The sequence below is a fragment of the Acipenser ruthenus genome, chromosome 4, assembly GCF_902713425.1.
Source record: "Acipenser ruthenus chromosome 4, fAciRut3.2 maternal haplotype, whole genome shotgun sequence".
NCBI classification, from domain to species: domain Eukaryota; kingdom Metazoa; phylum Chordata; class Actinopteri; order Acipenseriformes; family Acipenseridae; genus Acipenser; species Acipenser ruthenus.
This window is the reverse complement of record NC_081192.1, coordinates 29,583,700-29,610,638: the sequence shown is the minus strand read 5'-3', so window position 1 is coordinate 29,610,638 and position 26,939 is coordinate 29,583,700. Positions and strand designations below refer to the sequence as shown.

Here is a 26,939-nt window from a genome sequence, read left to right as displayed (position 1 = left end):
TCAGATTTGTTATTTTTGGGGTTTCATCCCAATGTCAAACTTTGTTATGGGGTAACTTTACTTGTTTGTTTCACTAATCTTTATTGGAACCCTCATCCAATAAAATGACACCTAACACTTTGAGTAAACTATTTTTGTACCACTGCTTACCTCCTTCTCTAAGGTTTTATTATGAAAGAACAGAGAAATCCTTTGAATGTCTTCAGACTTCAACCACTGTCTAAAAAAAAGAAACACTCAGTTATAAGGATTCCTAATGCTTCACAAACAATATAACAATATACCAGCGCAGGTGCAGTCTATATTTAGAATGGTCAGTTATGTTAAAACAAAAAAAAGTAGAAAATGTATATTAGCTGTGAAGAAAGTAATTACATTTGCAATTACTCCAAATACACTGGAGACTTCAGAACTTAAGAATGCTGTAATTGCTTATAGATAACAAAATGATACCACCACCTACTTTTGGGAGTTTATTCCATCAATAGTTCGAATCATTCGTTCATTCAGCTCCTCCTCAAACCTCTTTTTCTGTGATTTTGTTCTGTGAAAAACAAGGAGTAGTTGTTAGCCACTGAATCAAAAAGATTAACTAAGAATCTGAATTTTTAAAGAAAATCTCACTTATGGAATGTGTACAAAGAATGTAAACCATGTCATTTGAGTTCCTTTGTTTATTTAATCAAAGAGCAGAGGCCCTATTACCTGACGACACTGACTAATGAGCTTCAGTGTGAGATAAGTACACCTGCACCTGTCTCACTGGAAGACATTGGTTACAGATGTTCCATCCCATAGTGATTTGCATCTAAATGGTGGACAAAATATCATTTTGCCTTAGTACATTCAAAATACAAATGTAGTGAATGTTAGATTACCCAGACATGAAACTATCAACTGTAAGGTCAAGGTGCTGAGACGTATATGACTTATCACTTTAAGAGACACTTGATGTTCTTTGAACTTGTGGACTGGAAGAACATTTTTCTTTTCATGGGAAGACTGTAAATATAAAATACTGAACCAACCTGGGAGCTATCGCAGACAGGCCGCTAGTAAGTAAACCCTGGAGAATGAATTCAGAGAACATGCTCATGCAGAGAGGAGGGGAGGAGAATGTATTAGGTTTTATTTATCATTGAGTGGCAGGAGATTCTCAATTCTCAGAGTAAACCCTGGAGAATGAATTCAGAGAACATGCTCATGCAGAGAGGAGGGGAGGAGAATGTATTAGATTTTATTTATCATTGAGGGGCAGGAGATTCTCAATTCTCAGAGTAAACCCTGGAGAATGAATTCAGAGAGCATGCTCATGCAGAGAGGAGGGGGGGAGAATGTATTAGGTTTTATTTATCATTGAGGGGCAGGAGATTCTCAATTCTCAGACATGTAGCATCATTTTATTTTTTTGTAACTTTTTAGAACTCCAAAGCAACTGATGCTGACATCAGACCTCATGCCATTTCTGATTTGTTAGTCCTAATGCCCAACTTGACATTTTTAATAAATAGGAAATAACTAACATAAAAGCTTGGATTCTAAGTGTTAAAGGCCCTGGTTGTAATCACTCTTTTGTTTATCCAGGGACCAATGACTAATAACATACAAGTGCTCATTCCTGCTGACTGCCAGCATGCCATGGAATTATTTCACCCCCTGTAGATTTAACTGTAATAAGGGGTCACAAAATTGGCTAAAGGCTATGCTATTTTAGCTGTGAAAACTGTTTGCACTGCTATAGTGAACTGATAGAATAAATACATTCTTGAAGACGTTTCCATTAATGTTTTACTGGAAATGTAATTGCCTATGGCAGTTAGTCAATGTATCTGAATGAAGATAAAATAAAAGACAGAATATAATAATGGTGGTAATTCAACTACCCCATCTGAGTTATGCATTTCACCAAAACAAACAAAAAAAAACAGATAATTGATATATTAAATTTCTGTTTCTAAGATTAAGATGGTTTGATTTATCACAGAGCCAGTCAAAGACCTTTTTTGGCCAACATTTTTGAAAAGCTTTTAAAAGCTAATTATAGCAGAAAGCCTTAAATTCATCCGTGACTATCACTATGACCATACGGGTAATATTAGGTTACACATGGAGTATCTGGTGGGGGCAAAAGAAACACTCAACAGATATATATTTAAAAATACATCATGTTTTTACTAACCTTTCTGAATGCCTCTGAAAATGGTACTGTCCCATCGGTACATCCTAAAAAAAAGAATGGACATGTTTTTTTTTCACTCAGCACAAATACATCTGTAAAAAGTCAACATAAAGGCACATTGCGTTTCATACATTACAATTTTTAGGCTTGGCATAAATGTGGGCCTACGGGAATGTGTGTGCTCGTAGTGTTAACTGACATACAGTAAGTTATAATTGGCTGAGGGAGGCAGTCTGACTGCAACTCTCAAATGAAGCCGAGGAAGTGCAGTGGTGGAGGGGAGAAGTAATTTTACTGAGAATCGGTAGTCTAACTTAACTTTTTTATATCATGTGCCTATTAATTATTAAATTGAATGATTATATTTAACGATATACAGGACAAGCCCTATATTCATTTTATGTTGTTTAAGATTATGCCAGTACATTTGAAGAGCACACACGTAAAATGATCAAAGTCACTTCCGTGTCTAAACTGAGATAATGTATTAGTATCAATCCTGAAATTCTTGTTTGAAAATGCATGCTTTAAGTAAATCATGAGTTCAGCTTTGAAAATAGGGCCTTGTACCTCAAAATCACAGACATAGATATTTATTTATTTTACATTTGTATCAGTGTCCAAGGGAGTTCATGGATTGAAGGAACAGACACTGGGCCCAAATAACAACCAACCCAAGACCGTGCGTCTTTTAGCCAACTGTAACCATCCTCTTGTGTTCATATTTGATAAAGTTCTAATGTGAATGTCACAGGAGTGACAAATATGGTTAATTTAGCACCTTTTGTTTTTATTATTTAACCACTTTATTTACTTTGATTTATTTTTCACTTAATCACAATTATGATTTGCATGTGTGACTTTGATTTTCTTTATTATTTTTTTAATTGATTGTGTGTTTTTCTTTTATTGCACTTTAATTTGTATAACAGACTTGTCACGCAAGAACTGAAACTAATTACCAATTGACCATTGAAACTATTGCCCTAATTACCTGCACCGGAAGCGGCTTGGGTGCGAGACTGTTCCCCTTTTTAAAAGCATGCCTGAAATAATAGGGAGGCAGAGCAATGACCGAGACAGAACTGAGTAGCGGTTTCAGCAACAACAATGAAAGCTAAAGAGGTTTTACCGTGGGGCGATCGACACCGGTTTTAACCTACAGATTCCTAACTGGACAGGTGGGCAGGACAGCAGAGCAGCTGTGGCACCACAGGCAGACGGGCGGATGGATTGATAGACAAGGCGTTGGGGACCCGTGTGCTGCAGCAGGGCTCTATGAAGCTGTCAGAGGGAGTTGTATTTACTACTCCCTCACAGAAGTTAAGTGTGCCTTTTTAATTATTTTTTATCAGTTAGGAATTAAGACTGGATTTTAAACTGTTGCTTGACTGTGTTTTTAAACTCTTGGAGGCCACAATGCTGCGTTTAATGTTGTTGTTTCTATTCTAGTTTTAATGCAATGCGTCATTCCCTGTCCCTGCTGAGACGGGAAGCGGCCAATGTGGATCGAAACAAAGAGTGAAGATGAGCATCGCTCAGCAGAGGGACTTGGCCGGGACTCTTAATGTATTTTAATAAGGTTGTAGGCAGTTGTCTTATTGTATATTTTAGGGTTTAGTTTTAGTTATTTTATGTTCTTATTCATTTATGGCAGCTGTCTTGTAATTTGTTTTACTGGCATCTGAAATAAATAATTTCTAAATCAATTTCTGTCTTCGTGGTTGTACACTGGTGCTGCTCCCCCGAATATAAAGAACCTGAATCTAAACTATATCTGGTGAAATTCCTCCAGTGACGTAGCGGCTACAAAAATAATACATCTTAATTGTCACATGAACATTTCTTTACATATTAATATTAATAAAATTCTACTTTTGAAATTATATAATCATGATTAAATGTTAACAAAACACAGGGCAAGATTTCCCTTTCAAAAAAGTATTATAGAATTCTGGACGCAATAGACTCTAAGCATTATAAAATAATGTACCCATAATATACAGTAATATTGAAGTATATTTTTGAAAGGGTTTAATAAATAATCTTTTACATGACATGTCCAGGTGAGGAAGAATGTGTTTTAGCTTTGCTGAGGAATTAATACGAGCTTACAATAAATTCCATGAAGAAAAGTCAAATCCTTTGATGAAATCTTATACATTTTATGATCAAGCGTTTGAAGTTATGGTAGATACCTTTCTGATCACATGCAACAGATAATAAGTGGAGAATCAGCAACTGAAACTGTTTAGTCCATGGTTTTTCAGTACTGTTTTATAAATTTAAAAAATAAAAATGCCAGACGAGACCTTATTTACAGCAGGAACACCTTTTACTTAACGTGAAGATTAATGGCAAAACTATCCCATGAAAAGCCTTACAGTGGTGTTGATCTTGCCGTTCTCTGTTGTCATGCTGTCTCGGTGGTGTAAGTGGGCGAACGGTTTAGCTGCTCCCCAGGACTCCAGGTACCGAGTCATCCGCACAGAGGCTCTCATCTTGGCTCCATCTATACCGTGTCTTGGCCTGTAGTGATGCTGTGGGCTCCGTCTCTCAACCTGCAAATCATAGCAAACAGATGTTTAAAACATTGTGGTATACAGGTAGAGCAAGGACCTTTTCCAAATCTCTCCCAATGGCTTCTAGTGACCTCATTCCAACTCTTGACATTAGCTATATTTAAGTAACATTATTAGGGTTGTGTTTTAATTAGGTGCTCTACTGTTGTGAATTGAATAGAGGTTGATTTGCAATTTGATTGGTTTCCACACAGCTTTTTGTAGTTGTGTGATCCCATTGAAGCACATTGAAACTATTGTATTGCTGAAGTATTGTCTTTAACGCAGTTTAGCAGCTGTTAACCAGTTCCATTGCAAAGTGAGGGTGCGAGGAGAGGCTGTTGGAGAAAATCCCAACCTAGCAGCGCCCTGGAAGATGCCAACTACTAGACAGATCTGTACCCTCCACCCACCGCTCCTACTCCTGCTTTGACTGTCTCTCACATCCCTGTTATTCTGTCCTCTCGCTCCCGTCCTCTGCCTCTCCCCTCCCGCACTCTCTCTGGTGCCCTCTGGAACTGTCACTCTTCCGCTAACAAAGCTGATTTCATCTCTGCCTTTGCCTCCCACCTCTCTCTCCATTTCCTTGCTCTCACTGAAACCTGGCACTCTCCTGATAACACTTACTCCTGCTGCCCTGTCCTCTCTCTCTACTGTACGTCCTGTCCCATACTCTGCATTGCGAATCTATTTATAATGAAATGCAAATTCTGATCTCTCCTGTATAATGAGCAGTAATTTATGCTGTTTGTAAACTTGCAATGATATTACGGTAGTTGTTCACAAAAAAGAGCTGTTTAGTACATTGCACGCAAAAATTCTACGAAGGACGGAGGCTACAAATTCGCAGTATTTACAAACATGTAAGTAATATTAGTACATAGAGCCCTAAGATCGCAGCTGATGACAGGTGCTATAGAAATATAATTGGTTTTTGTCTCTGATTTGGCACATTTTAATATCTTACTTTAGCATTCTACAGGGACTGCGTGCCTGATCACTCCTCAATCAGCTCTTTCCTCTGGTTTGCTAACCATGAACATGAGCTCTGGTAACTTGATTTATTATTTTAATTATCTTCTGAAATTCAGTTATGAGTTGCTTTATTAATAGGTCAGAAAAAATGTAATGGGAATAGACAGTGAAATTTAAAACCAGATGAAGCAACATGACAAAGTGTGTTCAACGCATTAATCAATTTCTGTCGTTTGTCTTCTACTAACAATCCCTGTATACTCTTCTCTACCTTCTCCTCCCTCCTTAGCCCTCCCCCTCTTCCACCTTCCTCTATCTCAGCTGACAACTTTGCCTCCTTCTTCTCCTCCAAAATCATTGACATCCGGACTCTGATCTTTGTTCCCTGCACCAGGGCCAGAAACCTCACCACGTGTGCTCTGGACTCCCACCCACTCACCTTTTCCAGGCTGCAGCCCCTGTTCTATTCCCTTTCTCTTCTCAACACCTCTTTACGCTCTGGCTCTTTTCCCTCTGCTTTCAAACAGGTCTGCATCACCCCCATCTTAAAAAACAAAAAACCCTTGATCCCTCAGCCCTCCAGAACTACCACCCTCTCCCTTCTCCCTTTCCCTCTCTAAAACCATTGTGCGATCAGTACATCGCTAGCTCTCTGCTTTCCTGTCAAAACATTCTCTGCTCAACCCCATCCAATCCGGTTTTCGCCCGGGACACTCCACTGAAACTCCTCTTCTCTCCGTCACTAACTTGCTACTCTCTGCCCGTGCCAACTCCCTCTCCTCTATCCTAATTCTCCTCAACCTATTCTCCTGTCCTCCCTCGCTGACCTGGGACTCTCCGGCACTGCTCTTGTCTGGTTCTCCTTGACCTATCTGCTCCCTCCTATCTCCAGACTATTATTTCTCCCTACACCCCCTCCGCTCCTCTGCCACTGGCAGATTAGCTGTACCCCCACTTCCACTCCTCTGCTTCCAGAGCCCGCTCCTTCTCCACCCTTGCTACTCAGTGGTGGAATGACCTACCCACGGATATCAGGACTGCTCAATCCCCTTTCGGCGCCCCCCCAAAACACACCTGTTCAGACAGCATCTGTAAACCTCACAACTCTTGACTTTACTGGACTATATGGCACCCAATTGTATCAGTACTTACATCAGCTTGTATGTGCACTTAACTGTTCCACACGTTGCTGTATTCTACTACTGCTCTCAATTATAATTATATTTTCTGTATCGTTGTCACATATGGCTTTATGTGGCATGTGGGTGGTGACTTCAGACCAGGAAATGAAACACAGGTTGTACGGACAAAATGGCGCTGCTGTGCTCGGATTTAATAAATAATAAACAAAAATGAACAAACAGTTTATACAAAACACAAAAATAAAGGGCACTCTGGCTAAAGTAAAACAAACACTAACAATTCTACGTTTTTTAAACACACAAGTACCTTGTTCGTTGGCTGGTAGCATTCGCTCTTATTTGCCGGTCTCAAACAATAAACAATAATGTCGGACGGCTTTTGTCCGTCCGCACACACATATACAATAATAATAATCATAATAATAATACTACTAATAACAAATAATATATACATAAATAAATAAATAAATAAATAGGCACAAGGGGAGGTTTCCCCGTCACAATCTTGTACTTGATTTTACTCCTGAAGGTAATATTTTTTATAATTGGTTTTATTTGAAATCGTTCTTATCCATTTATTGTACTTACTACTTGTTCTTAATGGATTTTACTCTTATGAGGAAATATTTCTACTATAAGTTTAACTGCTCTTAGTCGAAATCGCTCTCAAACATAATTATTTAATGTATTTATATTCTCTTTTTGATTTTGCTCTTATTTACTACTGACTTTATTTTATTTTATAACTGCTGTTATCTGTAATGTGATATTCTGTAACAACTCTAAGTCACCCTGGATAAGGGAATCTGCTAAGAAATAAATAATAATAATACATTTCAGAAGGTATTTCAACAGGATTTGCAACATATTTCCTTTCCTAGTCCCAAGTACTTACTTCAGCTTTAAAAAAAAAAAAAAACGCCCAAAAAGACACAATACCTCCCTCTGCTTTGAAATGTGTTCCCATGAAAGAAACAATATAAATGTAATTGTGTTTTACTGGGTTTTATACAACAAGTGATGAGAGTTTTATTAAAAAAAAAAAAAAAATGCCATTGTGTTTCATTTTGTTATATTCTTACTTTGGGATTGATGACAAGGTAGGTTTTAACACCATGCTCGTTTAGATAGGGATCTCTGACTTGCCCGTCCCCTTCTTCCACTTTGTAGGCTCCATCCAAGTGCTCCAATGTGACAGATGTAATGTGAACTCGCCTGTAAATGAGAAAAATAATACAAAAAAATAAAAAAACACCTCCAGTGGGTTGTTTGGCACACTGTGATCAGAACTGAATGAGGGAATACATTGGGGATAGCTTAAATTGCCACTGCATGCATTGTTATAGACTTGCAAAGTGTTTTTCAACTTTGCCCACTGTATTTGCTGAACTGCAACTGAAGCAACTTTAGTAATGCATGAGCTTGGATGAACAGCTCCTATTAAGGGAGCAGCAAAGCCCATATACATGGCTACATCATGGCGCTCAAGATTCATTTTAAAGTGGATAGAAGGGGTGTGTTTAGTAGAGTTCTTCCCTACCTGGTCACTGTCATTAGCCCATGCACTGCTCCCTTCTTTATACTGCGGAACAGGTCATGAAGTGGTATGGCTCCCATAAGCCCTATCTCACTTTCATTCTCATTATTAACCAGAACGCAAATGGCACAGTCTCGTTACTATACCATACGACTACAGCGTTATAAATGGTGAGCACTTTATAAAGCAGACTGCACAAGTGCAATCACTGTGCATTGAAAAGTACACATATAAAAGGCTATTGAACAAACAAATGAAAGATTAAAAGGGTGTTAAAGAGGTTGGATATTTTGTAGTGGGATAGGGACGCAAGGAAAACATTGACAGTGATACAATTGTTGTTTCCCTCTCACAAGCTGTGGCGGAGTGTCCCGCTCCTATGTATTATTATTTGTATTTTTGTTTGCGGCGCGGATAAAAGCACCACGTCTTTTATTATTATATTTAAAAACCTCGTGAGGATGCATGACTGATCAGCTGCTGATTATTTAACTAGCTGACAGCCATGCATCCTTACCAAACGCGTGCAGACTCTGGCCGAGGGGTAATAAGATAATTAACAACTAGTTAACCCCTCGGCCAGAGTATAAGAACCTGCAGCTGCCCGTTCTGGGAGGTTGAGTTGAGTGTAGAGAGTACGGGAGAGCGGAGAGAGAGCGTGTAGAATACAACAAAACAATTGCTATATTTAAAAAAGTATACTTGTTTCTATTTGTTTGGCCATCGAGCCTTTTTTGTGTGTTTTGTTGTTTTGTTTAAATCTTTTGTTTCTGTTTATTTACTTAATAAATTACGCTGAATGCAATTGCATTCAGCTTCACCCGCCCATCCACTGTTTTGGTTACAGTTACTTCCTGGTCCGTGACGTCACCACACCTCACCACTGCGAGCCAGACTGCCACACAAGCGCTAGACCATATAATATATATTCATGTGAAATTCAGTCTGCTTTTTTAGAATTAAGAATTCCTGCTGCTTCACTTACAGTATCAATTTCCAAGTACTGATTGCTGCATCCTTTCCCATCAAAAAAGGCTTTGGCATGCTGCTTGATGTGAAACGCTCCACAACATAGTGGGGAATATCAATAGTAGGGTGTAGGCCAGCCACATAATCTTTAAATCCATGAAAACATGTAATGAGCTCATTTTAGATGCAATACATTTTAGCAATGAAGGGCAAACAGTAAACTGTTGTATTGTGTACTGTAGTAGTGTATAGTACAAACTTATCAGCAATATACATGTAAGTTTAAATTACATGATAACATTTGCTAAAATTGAATAGCACTTGAATAAAAGGGGGAGGTGGTTAAAGTAACACATATTAACACAGTTTTCATTAAAACAGCTTCAATTCAAAAAATATTGTAATTTCTGAGAGATGAATGTAACAGACAAAGGCTTGGAACAAAAGCTCGCTAAGTGAGTGTCATTCATCTATCTGTGGTAAAGAATTTATCACCTAATTAGAGAATCACCTATTGTTATTGCTGTGCTTATTATTATTATTATTATTTTTTCGCACAAACAACATCGCAGAGTTATGAAAACGCATACGTAAGTAGATGCCTATGGCTGGACAACCAGACTGGCGTCCCCGAATGAAAAAGTCACATGGTTCGACCGCCATCTTGGATCTCGTGGAAATTTTTGGAATTTTTCAAAACTCTTGCCGTTAAAAACAACTTAAGGTGGAACTATGACAATGGCAGCAGATAGTGCAGCAATGGCCTATAAAAAACATATGTTCAATCAAGGTCGATTGAACAATTACTTTGCCCGCTACGCTGGATTGGTGCCAGATATTCAACAATCTTCTTGTCTTAAACCGCAAAGTCAATCGACACCTAAATTGGCACGCATGTTCATGACCAGGTCCTTTCTACCGTTTGTAAAATCCACGCTTTTTCGTTACAAAACATGGCCGCGGCGCGCAAATAATCGTTTCACGACGGCTCTATTTTCATACATTCGTGCATAAATCCAAGGAGCAATACACTACAGTCATGAAACTTTATATGACCATAGAGACTCACATGACGTACTGGTGATATGAAAATGACACATTTTGGTCACATGGTCTGGCGGCCATATTAATAATTGTAAAAAAAACTTTTGCAAACCATAACAAGAAGACCTTTCCACTTATGCTCTTCAATGTCAACGCAATTACACAGACCATTGGAAAGTAATAACTGCTGAAGTTTGAAACACATTGCTCACACGGCGCGGCGGCCATATTGGAATTTACGTTGAAATTTTAACTCCCAGGGCGTGCCGACAGGGTCATAGTTATAATGGAACACATATAGGAAGTCATATATGCTCTATGAAAAAATGTCATCGCCCATGACCTCTGACCTCTCCTAAAGGTCAAACGTGATGCATGACATCATCAACATACGCACCTGGCTATAAAACCGCCTATAACTTCTTATCGGCTGCACCAAAATGCACAAAATGTAGAGGGCTATGGGATGTTGTGCCATGGTCAATATGGCAGCCTTTGGTCACATAGTGTGGCAGCCATTTTAGATTTAATGAATTTCGGGCAATTTTCAAAAGTATTCTCATATTTGTGCCAAAATTGACACAGTTAGCACAGTTGTGATGATAACGTTTCATCTATAATAACCGATGAGCTTAAATTTCACGATAACTGCTTGGAAGCCTTTATAGTTGCTAGCAAATCTAGTTTTATATTGTATTTGTTCTAATTGAAGACTTAAGTCGGTCCACTGAATTGTTATTTACCCTAGTAAGCTTTCTTTTTTTATTAGTTGCACTTAATCTTTCAATTTTAAGAACTGCTTTCAAAACAGGCCTCATTGTCACCATAGCATACTTACCCAGGAACTCCACCAGCTTCCATGTGATTGGCTAAAGTAACATCATGTGACCAAACATCATACTGCCACTTCTGCAGCCCAATGACTCCACAGAGAACATTCCCAGAATGCACCCCTACACGCATATTTATATCAACTCCTGTAGCATCTCTCACCTTCCTAGTGTAAAAAAGAGAACAGAATTAACCATTACATGTTAATAGATGGTGGATGAAATTAACATGATTTCTTTTCAAAGAGCTTTGAGCCAGTAACATCATCATCTCAGAAATCTGCTTAAACTTTACCCTTACTTGTTCCATTTTTTATTTACACACCACTGATCATAAATCAGCTTGGGAATAAAATAAATTATCAACTCAAAACTTTTCTCAACTTTCACTGTGTGCTCGTCGTGAGTTGTCGAGTTTTACTAACAAGCGGAATCATGATATGGAAATAAAATACCAAATATATATTGGTGGACTATATACAACACAGCAAAGTAAGGGGTTGAAATTGGGTTGAAAGGGAATGCTTTGCATCAACCACTTACTTAAGCATTGGCTTGTTTAATGTCACCATTGTTATAAATGAAGCAACTCTAGCCATTTTTAAGCCCTCTTCACAATTTATTTTTTAAAATAAAACCCTCACACTATTTTAAAAAGAAAAGGAATAATTCATTTTTGAAGATGTGACTCACAGCTTTACAAGTCTGGTTCAGAGATACAGTAATTATGCTTTTACAATCACTGATTGTATTGTGCAGAATGGCAAACATATTTTATCCTGCAACATTAAATCTTACATAAATTATACAAAGCCTGTAAATTACTAACATACCTATGATTATTAGTATTATTATTATTATTATTATTATTATTATTATTATTATTATTATTATTATTATAATAAGTTTATACATACAGCTAATACAGTTATATAAAGATTTATAGTGACAAAACCACCATATGTTAAAAAATACAGCAGACTATTATTCCATGATCAATTATATAGTTTGGTCTGGAGGAATTGTAAAAATCCCAAACCATTAAAGATTAGTTTTCCACTAACTTTATGGCTTCACACATGTCCAGTCCCATTTTCACACAGTTTTTAGCATGATTTGGCAGTGATTCTGGTAGGCCTGACACACAGTAGTAGCAGTCTCCAAGAATTTTAATCCTCATACATTCATTTTCCTACAAAAACAAACAGCAAAAGTCATATGTATTTTTCAGATAAACAACCTGTAAAATGGAATAGTCAGTAGTAAATAAGAGCAAAATCAAAAAGATAATATAAATACAGTAAAAAGTCTCTTTACTTAATGTACCCAAAACTTGTAATCATCACATTTTTGTTGATTGTGCTATTCAAATATCTCTTAGGAGAACATCAAAACGTTAAACAGATTGTACAAAAAGCTGTTATTTGGTAGATTGGGGAGACGGTTGCATTCACAGATGCAACATTTCCAAGTTAATAGATGCAAAAACTAAGGTTACGGAGGAGCCCAATATGATGAAAGCATTGAAATTGAAGAAAAGTAAACAAAAGGGGGAAAAAAACAACATTATATAGAAAAAAGACAAACGTTAGGTTATTATCATAACCCTCGTTCCCTGAAATAGAAATGTAACCATTACCCAATGTGTATTTACCTCCTAAAGACCCGAATCCTGAATATTGTATACCAAAGCTGCTCACTGAGCCTGTGACGCAGTCATGGCCCGCCCCCGAGGGCAAAAAAGGGCTGCATCATTTTTCCTTCAAGCCTGTTGCAATCATGGACGCAGCAACCATGAAGGTTAATGGTTACATTTCTATTTCAGGGAACCAAGGTCACAATAATAACCTAACGTTCCCTTTCAAGTAAGAAATGTAACCATTACCGAATAGGCGAGTGTACAAAAGCCATCGCAAGGGTATGATTGCAGACGACTGGAATGCTACAAGGCTAAGACAAAGGCCTGTGTTGTAAGGGTCGGCTGGGAAGCCGGCCTTTACACTAGTTCCAAAACCAGGGTTTTGAGGATCCACGACATTAAGTCTCTAGAACCTAGTGAAGGTATGGGGAGTATTTCACTGCTTCATTGCATATGTCCTTGACAGATGCACCCTGGAATAAAGCCCACGAAGTTGCCATGCCCCTGATGGAATGGGCAGTGAGCTTTTCTGGAGGGGACAAGTTGGCCAGCTCAAAGGCAGTCCTGACTGTCTGCTATCCACTTGGACAGCCGCTGCTTAGACAGGGCTTGACCTTGGGACTTCGCCCCAAATTGTTCGGACTGCCTCCAACTTTTTGTCCTGTCAACATAGTAGACTAGGGCCCGAACTGGGCAGTGCGTATGGAGCTGTCACTCCCTGTCAAACTGGAATAGGTGGATGGAAAGCCTCCAATTCTACAAACTGGTTGACATGAAATGCGGAGATAGTCTTCAGCAAAAAGGCAGGATTAGTATGGAGCATAACCTTTGTCCTGGCCTCTGTAAAAATTAAGCAGGCTTATGCAATAGAAAATGCCTGCAGCTTTGTAGAGGTGATAGCGAGCAAGAAAGCCGCTTTGAATGATAAACATTTCAGCTTGGTTGAATGCAGGGGCTCAAATGGAGGCTTCATGAGAAGCCCCACTTGTACCCATACTGGGAATGTATGGACGGTGCTCTGGCATTCTGCAGGGTGTCAAAAACCCTATTAGACAGACCCAGATGGCTCAAATGCAGCCGTTCAGGGGCCAGACCCAGATCTACAGGCTCGATGGGTTGGGATGCCATAAGGTCCCCGCACCTGATTGAGCAGGTTGCGTTGCATCGGTAGATCCCACGGCTGGCTGTTCAGCAGCTGCATCAGGGAGGAGAACCAGACTCTCCTGATCCAGTAAGGGGCTATTAGAAGCACCCTGGCCTGGTCTTGTCTGATCTTCTGCAGACACAACGGGAGCAGCGCAAGCGGTGGAAGCGGTGGGTCCCCCTTGTGGGGCTAATTACGTTAGTTTAACTTGTATAATTAATACAGTCCAAACTAACGTGCGTTAATCAACTTGAATGAATACGATATGACCATTACCATATTAGATCACCGACCAAACACAGACAATCTATTAGTTATTTGTTAAATAATCTGAATATTCATTCACGTTAATTAAGACCTCATCAATATTATTTTATTTAATTACAATGAACACACAAAACACCCTAAACCACAACAAGGTAGGTTAAAATATTGTAGCGGTTTATTAGATAATAACAATAAGGGTACAGAAAGGAAAACTTAGAAAATCATCATGAGGTAACAGTTCACATACATATCAATTCAGCACAAGTCAACCCCTATTCTTTGAATGTATATGCTTCTATAGATGTCGTTTTCACTAATGCAATTAACTACAGTATAAGTAGAATCCTAATGCTCTCCTAACATTCAGTATAGGTTCAACATCTCATTCTAACACAGTACATCAACTCATCTGTCTCAATCTCAGTAAGGGCTGCGCGGAGCTGCCAGCAGGTGATGACGTCACTCTGCAGACAGATCCCTCAGCTCCACTTATACAGACAGTGGCCCTGCGCTTACTGCTCACAGGCAAAGTACCTCATGAAACACAAGCACTTATTATTGAAATGCAAAACCAATTTCAAAATTACAATTCACCTAATAACATATCACAGCTACAGCTGGACTACAATTGTTTACTAACAAGTACACAAGTATACTTTTGTAACACTTCATATGACAATATGAGTTAATCAGTTTAGTTACTTTTTAACAAGGTTCAAACTCTGAGGTTTTTCATACGTGCGTTAAAAGCGCAATTTAAGATAACTATTTTATCAATTGCTATGTGTTGTAATTATCATTAATTACTCTAGTTCCACAAGGGAAAGGTAAGGGAATTATACTCAATGGTTCCTTGAAGAAGACCCAAAGTCTGCTGAACAACTCTTCCGTTGTAGTTATATTCTCGCTTCGTTCCCGCAATTCTTCAAACCCAAGTTGGGCTCCTTTATCTTCAAAACCCAAGTGGGAGTTTCACACACGTCCTGTGTGTTTTCTTCTTTGAATACTTCGCCCAAAGGCGGACACAGTCTTGTTATGCTGTGTGTTTTCTTCTTTGAATGCTTGCCTCGCAGGCAGACACAGTCTTGTTATCTGTGGTTACGACTGGGAACAGAAGCTTGTATCCGAGCCGGGAATGGTTCGTTTCGACGCGTAGATAAACTGACTCGCAGACGTCTCTTTTCCTATTAGCAGGAGTCCTGAACACGGAGCTTTCTTGGACGTTCGTTTATTGCAGGGTACAGAATCTTCTTACAGTCAAGAGGTATAAGCTTAATGCTATCTTCTCTTATGAGCCATGTGAGACTCAGAAACCAGGTCAGAAACCAGCTCTGAAACCAATTCAGAACCAATTCAACGTTCTTGCTGCAAGTTGCCAGTTCTTATAGGATTTTCGCACAAAAGCCTATACATTACCCCTACAACTGCCTTCCATTGTTTTGGACCATGATTGTCTCATCCTACACGGGATGACCCCATTATCTCATTTATGACTTCCTTTTCTACCGTCTCCAACTTTTGCTTCCTCTATAAATTCTGATCCATTGCTCCGATCTATTTATGATCCTGTAGAGACCCTTTGTGTTAGGTTCAGTCAAAGTTCGCCAGCCCTCGGCTCATTATTCCCCCTCCTTTGTGTAGGATATTTCGGGAGCTGCTCTGGTCAAAGGTTCACACACAGCCCTGCATCCTGCATGTCCGAGAATGAACCCAAAAGATTAGTTCAGATATGTACCGATATCAAAAATAGTTATTAGTTCCAGGGCAATTGTGCCTACACCCTTTTCCCTTTATGGAGAACCACAGGGGGCGGTGTGTCGACTCAAGAGGCAAATAGGTCTACTTCTTCCCTCTCTAATCTCTCCCAAATGAGGCTCACAACCTTGGGATGGGGTCTCCAATCTGCGCCGCTGGGGATCCCCCTCGAGAGAAGGTCCGCAGCCAAGTTGATCACCCCCAGCAGGTGAACTGCCCGGAGTGAGAGGAGGTTCGCTTGTGCCCACAGCAGAAGTTGGTGTGCCACACGGTGGAGACTGGGTGACCGTAAACCACCCTGGTGGTTTATGTAGGATGAGCACGTGTCTCCCCCAAACCTGCTCCAAAAATTCCTGCAAGGACAGATACACTGCCTTCAGTTCTAAAATATTAATGTGGCGACCCTCCCACGGGGCTGCCACACCCCTTGTATGCATCTGTCACCCCTTGTACGACCTCTCTCCTGGTGACGCTGCCCAGCGCTACGCCTAGGCATAAATGGGCAGGCTGTCTCCACCAAGAGAGCGCCTGGGGAAGACACCCCTCCCCTTGCGGTTGAACCAAACCTGCAGGGGGCGCATATGCAAAAGACCCAGTGGAAGGGTATTTGATGCTCAGAAGCCTCTGGAAAACCACTGCTGGTAGTGCCTTGCCGAGCTGAAACAGCTCTAGCACTCCGTCGTCCGACAGAATTGCCAACATGCGTCCTGAATCCAGACACACCCCCAGATAGGTTACTACACGGGTGGGTGTTAGCTGGCTTTTTGCATGGTTTACCTTCTGATGTTGATGGTTGGTGTCGAGCTCTGTGTGTTCGTGTGCCCTTTGTCAGACTCTGCGGGAGAACCTTGAAATGCCTATGAAAAGGGGCCGTGCCGTACTACCGCATATGAAGGTGTTGGCTTGGCAGCATTGTCCTTCTATGTCTGGGTCTTTTCAAAGGGTCACCGGTGACTTGATAAAAAGGGTTAATGATTATATCAGTATCCCACTTAATCAGGAGCGGCTACAAAATATTAAAAGGGACTTTTATGACATTGCTGGATTTTCCAGAGTAATGGGAGCCATCAATTGCACACAAGTTGCATTCAAATCACCACAGCACCATGCGTATGTGAACAGGAAGGGTTACAACATTCACTAAACGTTCAGGTGATTTGGGTTGCATCCTATAATAACATCTGTGTGGTGATGGCCCAGGGCCTGGTGTTAGGTGTAAGCAGGAAGCAGACAGGAACAGAAGTTGTAGACTGCAATCCAAAATACTGATTTTATTATTAAGCAAATAAATCAGTGAACACAAACAAAAGAACTTCAAATACTATTATAACTATTTACAAAAGAAGAAGAAACATCCTAATGCAGGATTGAAGAAACAACCTGGCTTAAAGCAACCAAGGTTTTCACTTTGTCAGGTTTCAATAGCATTACCTCCCTCTCTCTCTCCATGCTCTGGCTTTTATACCTGCTCAAGTAGCTCCTCCGTGGATTAAACCAAAAATCGATACATTCAGAACTGTACACACTAACGCAAACAAGCACAAATATACAGAAATTATCACGTTTTCAATTTCAAAACATCAATTAAAACTTAATATTTATTTTGAAACCAATAGGTACTCCTCTTTCCCTTAGCCAAGTCCAAACTAGCCTAATAATAGGAGACTGTGACGGGGTGCCCGCCCCTTTTATATATATGTATGTATGTATGTATGTATGTATGTATGTATTATTATTATTGTTGTTATTATAGTTTTGTACATTTATTTGCATTATGTATCATTATTTTGAATTGTGTGTTGTGGCAAGGATGGGGTTAATTCCCCATCCATAAAAAAACCTTGTGAAGAATGTGGCTGAAGCCTTAATGAGGAAACTGATTGATTGATGGGTAATTAAGGCTCCAGCCACAGTATAAAAGGACCCACTCTTGGCTCATTAAGGCTTCGGTTGGTGAAGGAGAGAGACTCACTGAGACAGAGTGCTAAACAGATGATTGCTACTATTTGTGTGAGATTGTTACAAAGGTACTCGTTTGATCTTTTGTATTTAGTTTGTGAACCTTTTGTTTTGGTCCACGTGTCCTTTTGTTTTGTTTGTCTTTTATTTATTATTTAATAAATATACGGCTGTGGCCGTTTCAACCCCGCTTGTTTGTGTGCTGCTTCCTGGACGCTGACATCACCACCCACGCCACTCAAGCCATCTTTACCACAGAGACATAAGGCAAGTCAAATGTAGCTGTGCTCTGTTTACCTGAATTATGGTAAAAATGAGGGCTAACAATTCCCTCTTCCAAAATGGCGGTTCACTAGACAATGGTGCCCCGCACAAACATGGCGTTTGTTCAGGACTCGCTGCTGCAAGCTCAATATCAAAACTTTACAAGGTTTTTCCAGAGGTGAGTTTTATTTTACTTCATAAAATTAGAAAAATTAGAAAATAGCTATGCTACACTTATAATCTTCAACCATATCTAGAATAGTTTCAAAGTATAGAGAAATTGAATATTCTTTACTGCTGTAGCCTACTATTTTAATACTTATTACCATCAGCAGATCTCTCTGAAAATGTGCACCTTTTCAGGGAGATAACTGCATCAAGCATTCAGTATATCCTTTCACCAAGTACACTTTTCTTTCTCGCAGGTTTCAACCAGCAGAACATCTCTTGTACAACAGCAGGTAAGTACATTTATTTCTATTGTTTCACAAATTACAGTCACGTAACATGTTATCAAGGTTTGTGTTCACAGTCAGAGGTTCGTATTTCAGTTTTTTGTCTTTATTCTGTATTTTAATACAAAAGGAAATCCCAAGTTAGAACTTTTATTTGTACTCCGTTTTCTTTTGATTTTCACTTATGGGATGGGGCTAAACTTTCACATTTCTGGCTCCTGTCATGACTTACATTTCAGATACGCAATACAGTTTGCCGCTGGTTTACGCACTGGAGGTGGATGCTTGAGAAGCAGGAGAACCAGCTCCTTAGTGGATTCCCATGTCCGGTGAGAGCGCTGCAGCATCTCGTCTTGAGGATCACCTCAGAGACCCAGCACTGCTTGATAGGGAAGGCAGCATCCTTAGATAGAAGCGCTAAATTAGGCACCTGGACCAAGGCGGTGCCACATCATGCAGCCTTTATATACGGTGTCCATTGACTGGGAAACAGCAGGAGCTGTTGCCGGGTGGTCCCAGGAAGACTGGATTTCAAAAAGGAAATCTGTGTGATTAACCACAGGGGACGTGCTGTCAGACTCCATGTCCTCAGATGGGAACACCATCTCCAGTTCGCCCACCTCCTCAGAGGCAGCAATGGACAGTATGTCCTCTTGTGGCCAATCTGCGTTCGCAGCCCCATAGAGCCCCAAGGGAACAGACGGGGCAGGTGGACGTTCCCGCAGTAATTCAGTGAAAACGGTTCCTTGGTGGGAAACAGCTGCCCAAAGCTTTTCCATCTGCTCCGAGTCTGCTGATCGCCTGAAACGGCGACTCTTCTTCCTCTTCTGCGGGGGAGGGGAAGGAGAGGCAGAGGTCAGTTTCCTGCCTAGGCTACTTTCCCAGGTGCTTTGTCCACTCTCCCTTGGCACAGTCATGGGGTGAGGATGCAACCACTTCTCTAACAGAGGGTGATGGGGAAGACTGCTGAGCAGGAGTAAAGGACGCAGAGCACTCCTTAGAGCTGCGGGACAGCTGTTTCTCAAGTGTGTGCCTAGAAAAAAGAGCACAAAGCTCGCAGAAGCTGCGATTAGCCAGTGCCTCCGTGGCATGCTCTGGCCCCAGGCAGTTAAGTGCAGCTGCCGTGCCTTGCATGTCTCACAGGGATAGAACCCAGGCATGATGCAAGGAGAAAGCAATGGAGTGTACAGATACAGTTGTATAGGTGCTGCCTCAATCTGCTTATAGATATGGACTGGTTTGGTACCGGACAGGTGACTTGAGCACCGGTCGGTAGCGGGCTGCAACCGAGTCGGTGCCTGGAAGGTACAGAGTTGGATTGGTACCGGTTTGGTGTATTTAACACCTGATCGGTACTGGTTGAGGACTGGTTCAAAATCTGGTCAGCACCAGGCCAGTTTGGTACCAGTTCGTGGCTTTTGCACCGGGTCGGTACAGTACCAGGTTGGAACCGGGTCAGTGACTTTAGCACCAGGTCGGTATGGGTAACCACGGTCCCGGTTCGATATCAGTACATGTCGGTGACCTCGGTACCAGTTCTGTACAGGTCCACCAGCTTGCAGTTACTGTGGGTGGCAACGTACAAGCCTGCTTATTAGAATGGACTAACAGCATAATAGTGATGCTAAAAACTGTCACGAAAACGGCATCAAAATACCGTGGTTGATATTGCAAGCAACAACAACCGAAGTGAGTACCTCAGTCCTGCGCAGTGCTGCTGAGCCCAGCAGCTGCTCTTGCTGCACGTGTGCTGAGCACCACGTTACAGACAGGCCTGCACGTATTATCTGTAAAAAAAAAACTGAACATACACAAAGAGAAAACACTTTGTCAACAAAACACAGTAAATTAAACAATTACATCAATAATATAAAACGTCTCGTATGGTTCTAAAAAGCAAAAACGAGAAATAAAATAAGCTCCAGCAGGAACTATGCAGCCTGGGGGGAGAATACAAGTCAGCTGACTTATGTTGCTGGATCCCTGGGAAGGAGTGACTCTAGCCACTGGCTTCATAACAAGCAACATGCTGTAGTGCACACAATGCACGTAATTAATAAATACTATTACATCAATTAGTTTAAATATAATTAGTGTAAAAACACAATAAATGAAAAATATATACAGATAGAAGCAACAATGTACTTATCTGAACAAGGCTCTCCAATCAGGTCAGGAAAAATGGTGGTGAGATCTGTGAGCGCAGTCCTTTTCTGCCCTCGGAGGAGGGCCATGACTGGGTCACAAGCTGGGTGAGCAGCTTTGGTATACAATATTCTGGATTCATGTATTTAGGAGGTAAATACCCAATCGGTAATGGTTACATTTCGTACTTGAAAGGGAACAGCAATTTCAATCCCCTTTTCCAGGAAAAGGTCTACCAATAGGAAAGGCAATATTTGAGTCGGAAGAAAGATTAAGAAAAGCTTGTTAGATCTACTTTTTGTTTTGCTATTCAGAAAATGAACTTTTCTTGGGAAACTAATCGACTGAAGGAGAAACTTGGCCTCAATGGAAATAGCTTTAAAAAAGTTACTGTTTTGTCTCCAAAATCTCAAATAACTGCTAAACCCTGTACAGCTATGGTCAAAAGTTTTGCATCACCTAGAATTTTAGGATTGAGACATCATTTAAAATATATCGTCACTATATGAACAGAATTTAGGTTTTTTTATTTAACATCATGTAATCAAAGAAACTACAAAATGATATCGCAAAAGTCTACCGGAAGCCATAATCGTTGTACAGTATTTCATGTTAGATTTTGAAATGTCAGATTTTTCAATTTGTCAGTTTTTCATTAAGTATATGGAAAACTACAACGTTGTATGTAATTCAACATGTTAACATAACATTATTCAGCAGGTTTCATTCAACTCTATGAAGCAAAATTAATTAATTCTACAGGATGATTCAAAACTTTTGGCCATAGCTGTAGTTATAAGGCAATGCCGACACAAATATATATCAGTGCTTTTACCCCATGGAGAATATGTTAAGCTGTAAGACTCCAGGTTTCCATTGCACCATTAATTCTCTGCTACCAATCAAGTTAACAAATATTAACTGGATAACATAAAACAATAATAACAACAAAAAAGCATTCATTTGCATAAATTGAAGATACACATTTATTCTTTTGCTTATGTGTGCTTACCTTAGCAATTTGATCAAACTTGCCAAAGAGCTCATTTAGCATGTGGACCAACTCTCCTGGTGAGCAGTCACTGGCAAGGCGTGTAAATCCCACAATATCAGCATATAAAATACTAAAGAGAGCAAAATCCCATTAAAAAAAAGTTATCAAAAATAAATATATTTTGAAGTTTACACAGCTATGCACATATTTAGGCTTGCTGCTTTTTTTCAACGAACCTGACTTAAAAATAAAGTACTGTACTCTAAAAAGTGAGCGATTTATCACAGTATTTTAAGAGAACCTGAAAAATACACATTGAAAATGAACAAGCCAACACATAAAGTACAGCAGAAAAGCAGTTGCTTTATCTCCTGCTATAACTTTGTTGTTTTTTGTTCTTTGCTGTTGACAGGGGTTGGCCAGAAACTAGAAACTAATAAATAAATAGCGTTAACCAAAGAAAGAAAAATACACATTGAATAATACAGACCTTTCAACCCAATGCCAAGTAAATTCTGCAGTCACAGGCTGTCTGGTATTTTCAGCATTGTGACAGGTCACCTTTGCAGAAACCAAAGGCTTGGGGCTCTATAATGGGAAGGTTCATCCACCTCTGATGTAAGCTGTTCTGACCTGTATGTATGACCTTCTTCCTTCTACTCAAAATGCATACTTTCTGTCAAAGCACCAAAAAATGACTTTTGTTCTTGAACAAAGCTAAACCAGCCTGAACAATGAAAAGGCACAAAGAGTTTCTAGACACAGTGTTTGGCGGCTGTTCTAATGTGGGCTTATATAAGCAACAACACTTAAAACTTCACTAGTGCAAGACAGTTTAAAAGCAACAACTTACGAAAAATAACATATTTATCAAGGTTTTTAAATAATGTATACTAATTAGTTTAAAAATACTTAATATGATGTAGTCTGAATAATGACTGTTTTGTTCAAAATGACCATGTTATTGTTTTTATAATTATACCCTTTCCTAATTGTAAATCAATGGCTCTCACCCTCTTTATTGCACTTATAAATGCAATTGGAGGAAATGCGTTAGTCGCTGCCTATATTATTAAAGTGTTACAGAATACCTATCAAAGTTTATAAGGAACACATTATGTTACCTTTGCCGTGTCTCGTGTTGTCTGTATTGCAGTGTTATATTTTTAAACATATTGCTGCCTATTGTAAAGTTTTTAATTACACATAATGGCTCATAAATAAACTGGGCAACATTTTTCTCAACATGTATCGTTCGCCAGGAGAAAAAAAAAAGATCTAAGGATCGCAGTGTATCCAGATCACTCTCCCCTGTGCAACAATGATGATTTTCTGTTCCCACAATATACCACTAATTTCAATCAGAGTACCAGCATTGTTGCAGGAGGGAGCATGAACTGAATATGTTGCAATGTTTAGGGAAAAAAAAAAGTAATTTACAAGTCTATTTATCTACTGTATGAATACAAAAAAAATTTTAAAAAAAGAAAATATTGGGAATATGTTGAAAAAACAAATTGCTGTGATAATGACAGCAGGGTATACAGCAAAAATAATCTGGGGATTGTGGTGACCATGGAAGAAGCTTGAAGCCTCTGTCATGCTTCACAAAACATTCACACACAATTCTGGCGCTGTGGATGGGTGCATTATTGTCATCAGGGTACAAGCATATAATTGTTGGGTGGAATTGATCAGCAATGATCAATAAACAGTAAAAACTCTGCTGCTGTTTGAGTCACTATTTGCAAATCTGAGACATGCAAATGGGAGCAGGCTAGTCAGTGCTCGAATTATGGGACAAAAAGTAGTGGGGTCCTAAAATGTGAACCCGAAGTGACTGTTAGCACAGCCAATCAATGTTTTCCTCACATACTTCATATTCAAACATATATGAACTCCAGTATGTAAATTACAGTATTCCAGGACAACAAGAAGGCTGTTACTTTTTTTAAAGGAAACACATAGGTAATGTAAAATATGTAGCTTTATTAAATTGAAGAAAAACAGATATTATACTTTAAACGTCATGTAATTTCCTGTTAGGTTGTTAAATAACTATCTTTTCAATGCCAAATCAGCCACCCTCACAGATTACAAACACAAATAATCAATGACACTCGTGTCAAAAAGAGAAACAATTGTGACTGAAGATTGAAGTATAATGTTGCTAGGAAGGTGGTTTAAAGTGTTATGATTTCTGTATTTTGGATGCATTATGTGCACTTTAAGCTTACCTTTCATAACAAATTAACATTGATATAGTTATATTCTTACAGTAAATACTATATTACTAATTACCATTGACTTAATTTAATTTATTAATTATTTTGCTTGTACAGTCTCTGGTTAAGAAAACACCCCTCGGGAAGCAAGTGAAGTATTCTCTTAGCCAAAGTGAGACCACCAGACACAATGAATAAATAAATATGTATTACTTGTCATGATGCATGTGCATCAACATATGAAATGAACAGAATAAGTAAGTGAAAAGCAATAGGCAAGTGTATATTAATAAACTATAATAATTAAGTAACAGACAAACTAACGTTAATAAACTAACTGTCAAACTAAATTAATACAACACCCCTACACACATTTAAAAATTTGCAGCAGCAGCTCTAGATTAATTATGAATACATGCTACTGGTCCTACCCTTTGTTTATTTTCGGTAGTTTAAAAGTCCTGTCCATATGTCACTTGCTACTGAGCAGTGTTGACATCATCGTCTTAGTGATAAACTAACAACATATTGTCTTAAGTACATGTGGTGCAACTGAAATAACAGAGCTACTAAAAGAGCTAAATAAAAAGAGCGTCAATTCCCAAAGAGCGTATCTGCTGTTTTCCTTCTGCCTTGCCGACACGCTACATTGGCGTCAGAAGCGGGATGCAGATTGATCCAGACAGCGTGAAGCAAGAGCCGTCATGAGACAGAAGCGAACTGAGTCTTGGCCAGCACCAGAGAATGGTGCCTACCGACGCCAGAGTGCACGGCTCCCAGCTGGGTCCCAAAGAGTGCTTGCGCCGGAGAACCAGAACAGTGAGGGACAAGCCAGCCCGACAGTGGCGCTGTCGTGACGGGACAGCGGACCATGAAGCTTCCAAGTTTTGATGGCAACATTAGCCGGGAGGCGTTTCATGCCCAACTGGTGGTGCTGGGCAGAGAGTACAGCTGGAGCGGCACTAAAATGGGATGCCCAGACGGTGCTGCTGAACCTGGCCGAGGAGGAGATGGGCAGTTACTGCACCTTGGTTGCCACCCTCCAACACTGGTTCAGCAGTACTGGAGAACCAGAGCTGGTGCGAGCCAGATTCTGGAGGCAAGAGCAGGCAGCGGGACAGAGCCTGGCCCGGCTGGCGACAGACCTGGAGAGGGAAGCCCGGCAAGCTTATGCTGATGCTGCAGCCCGAGAACAGGAGGTGCAAGCGTGTCCAGTTTGTTGAAGCCATGGGACAGGGTGAGCTCCGCAAGTACTTGCGTCTTGCCAAGTCCAAGTCCCTGCAATCCGCTCTTCGACTCGCCCAGGAGTGGGAGAATGTGACTCGGGAAGAGAGCAGCGCCACTCAGTGGCACGCAGTGCAGGGAGTGGAACAAGTGGGAGGCGAAGCCGAACAGGGCACCACATCTGTCTGAGATGCTGCAGGAGATCGTGGCTGTCCAGCAGGCCAAGTTGTGGAGGTTGGCCCCACCCCCATCAACCACCCACCTCCTCTGCTGGGGATGCGGTCAACCTGGCCACATCCAATATAAGCTGCGACCCAGACCCAACCAGCCACTGGGAAACGGGCACAGGCCAATGCAAAAGGGGAACCATCGGCCCACTCTGCCCACTCTTCTAACCCTAATCTGAATGCAGCACACACCGGAACAACCATTGTCGGCAGAACCAGTATTGGGGCACACCTCCACTTAAACTGCCAAGAGGAGGGCAGGGCACTGGGTCCATCGTCACCCTTGTCTGGCCAGACATCTTCCAGCAGGCCAGCGAGACCAGTCTGGCCAAGATGGAACCCATCACGGTGCAACTGCGGACGGTGACTAGGCAGCTGTCACCGATGCGAGGGAGAGGGCTACTGCAGCTGCACCCGGGGGGGTAAGACCGCTTTTGATCATGAGGTCTGGATCGCAGACATTCATGACCAATGCATAATCAGGCTCGATTTCCTGCAGCAGGCAAGAGGACAGCTGGACCTGGAGAGAGGAATGGGGAAGTTTGGAGCGGGGCCGTCACTACTTCTTGACGTGCCAGTCACCGCACCCCACGCAAAAGTCTCTTTTAAGGGCTCCTGCAAATGGCTGCAGACAGGGAGTGAGGCACATGACGGAAATGAGGACAGTGGCAGCAGTTCCACGCCTGGTGAAAATGGGAGCTACCCTCAGCGAGGCGGTGGAGAGTGAGCACCAGCATAGCAGTGAGAGGCTGGATGAACAGGAGAGCAGCCAACTCCGCGTGCTACTCCAAGAGTTTGAGCACCTCTTTGCAGTCAAGCTGGAGGATGGAGGATGGACCAGCCTGGTCCAGCACCACATCGAACCACCACGCCGGCTACCCCTGTTCAAACGCGAGATGCGGGAAGCGGGATTGATCGAGTCGTCGGTGGGCCGCACCGGTGGTACTGGTCAGAAAGAGAGAAGGGGGTCTGCAGTACTGCGCCGACTCATACCCACTGATCCATATCGACGAGTCACTGGACCTCATCGGTGGGTCTTCCTGGTCTAGCTCTCTTTACCTGCACAGTGGCTACTGGCAAGTGGAACTCACCCCTGACGCCAAACCCAAAGACTGCCTTCTCCACTGGACAGGGCCTCTGGCAATTCAAAGTCATGCTGTTCAGTTTGTGCAATGCCCCGGCCACATTTGAACGGCTGATGGAGAGGGTGCTGGACGGCATTCCAAGGCAGGTGTGCATTGTGTACCTAGATGATCTACTGGTGCACAACTCAACCTTTTCTGGGGCCCCGCTCAGCCTGCGGTGGGTGCTGAAGAGGATCCAGGCTGCTGGACTGTGACTGCACCCGGGCAAGGGCCACCTTTTCAGGCACCAAACCACCTTCCACAGCCACTTTCCTCAGCG

General features: G+C 41.0%; 1 protein-coding gene across 2 annotated transcripts in view; it reads right to left on the bottom strand.

The window, feature by feature from the left end:
- LOC117399819 (adenylate cyclase type 2-like) overlaps nt 1–26,939 on the bottom strand; it is a 139,995-nt gene that overhangs the window by 25,365 nt on the left and 87,691 nt on the right. For both annotated transcript variants that reach the window (XM_059022282.1, XM_033999204.3), the window contains exons 6-13: nt 21,878–21,989; nt 12,302–12,429; nt 11,246–11,404; nt 7,940–8,072; nt 4,564–4,740; nt 2,180–2,223; nt 464–544; nt 151–220 (exon numbers count right to left, since the gene is read on the bottom strand). In XM_059022282.1, the coding sequence (XP_058878265.1) occupies nt 151–220; nt 464–544; nt 2,180–2,223; nt 4,564–4,740; nt 7,940–8,072; nt 11,246–11,404; nt 12,302–12,429; nt 21,878–21,989 (904 nt within the window). The remainder of the gene's footprint in view (nt 1–150; nt 221–463; nt 545–2,179; nt 2,224–4,563; nt 4,741–7,939; nt 8,073–11,245; nt 11,405–12,301; nt 12,430–21,877; nt 21,990–26,939) is intronic.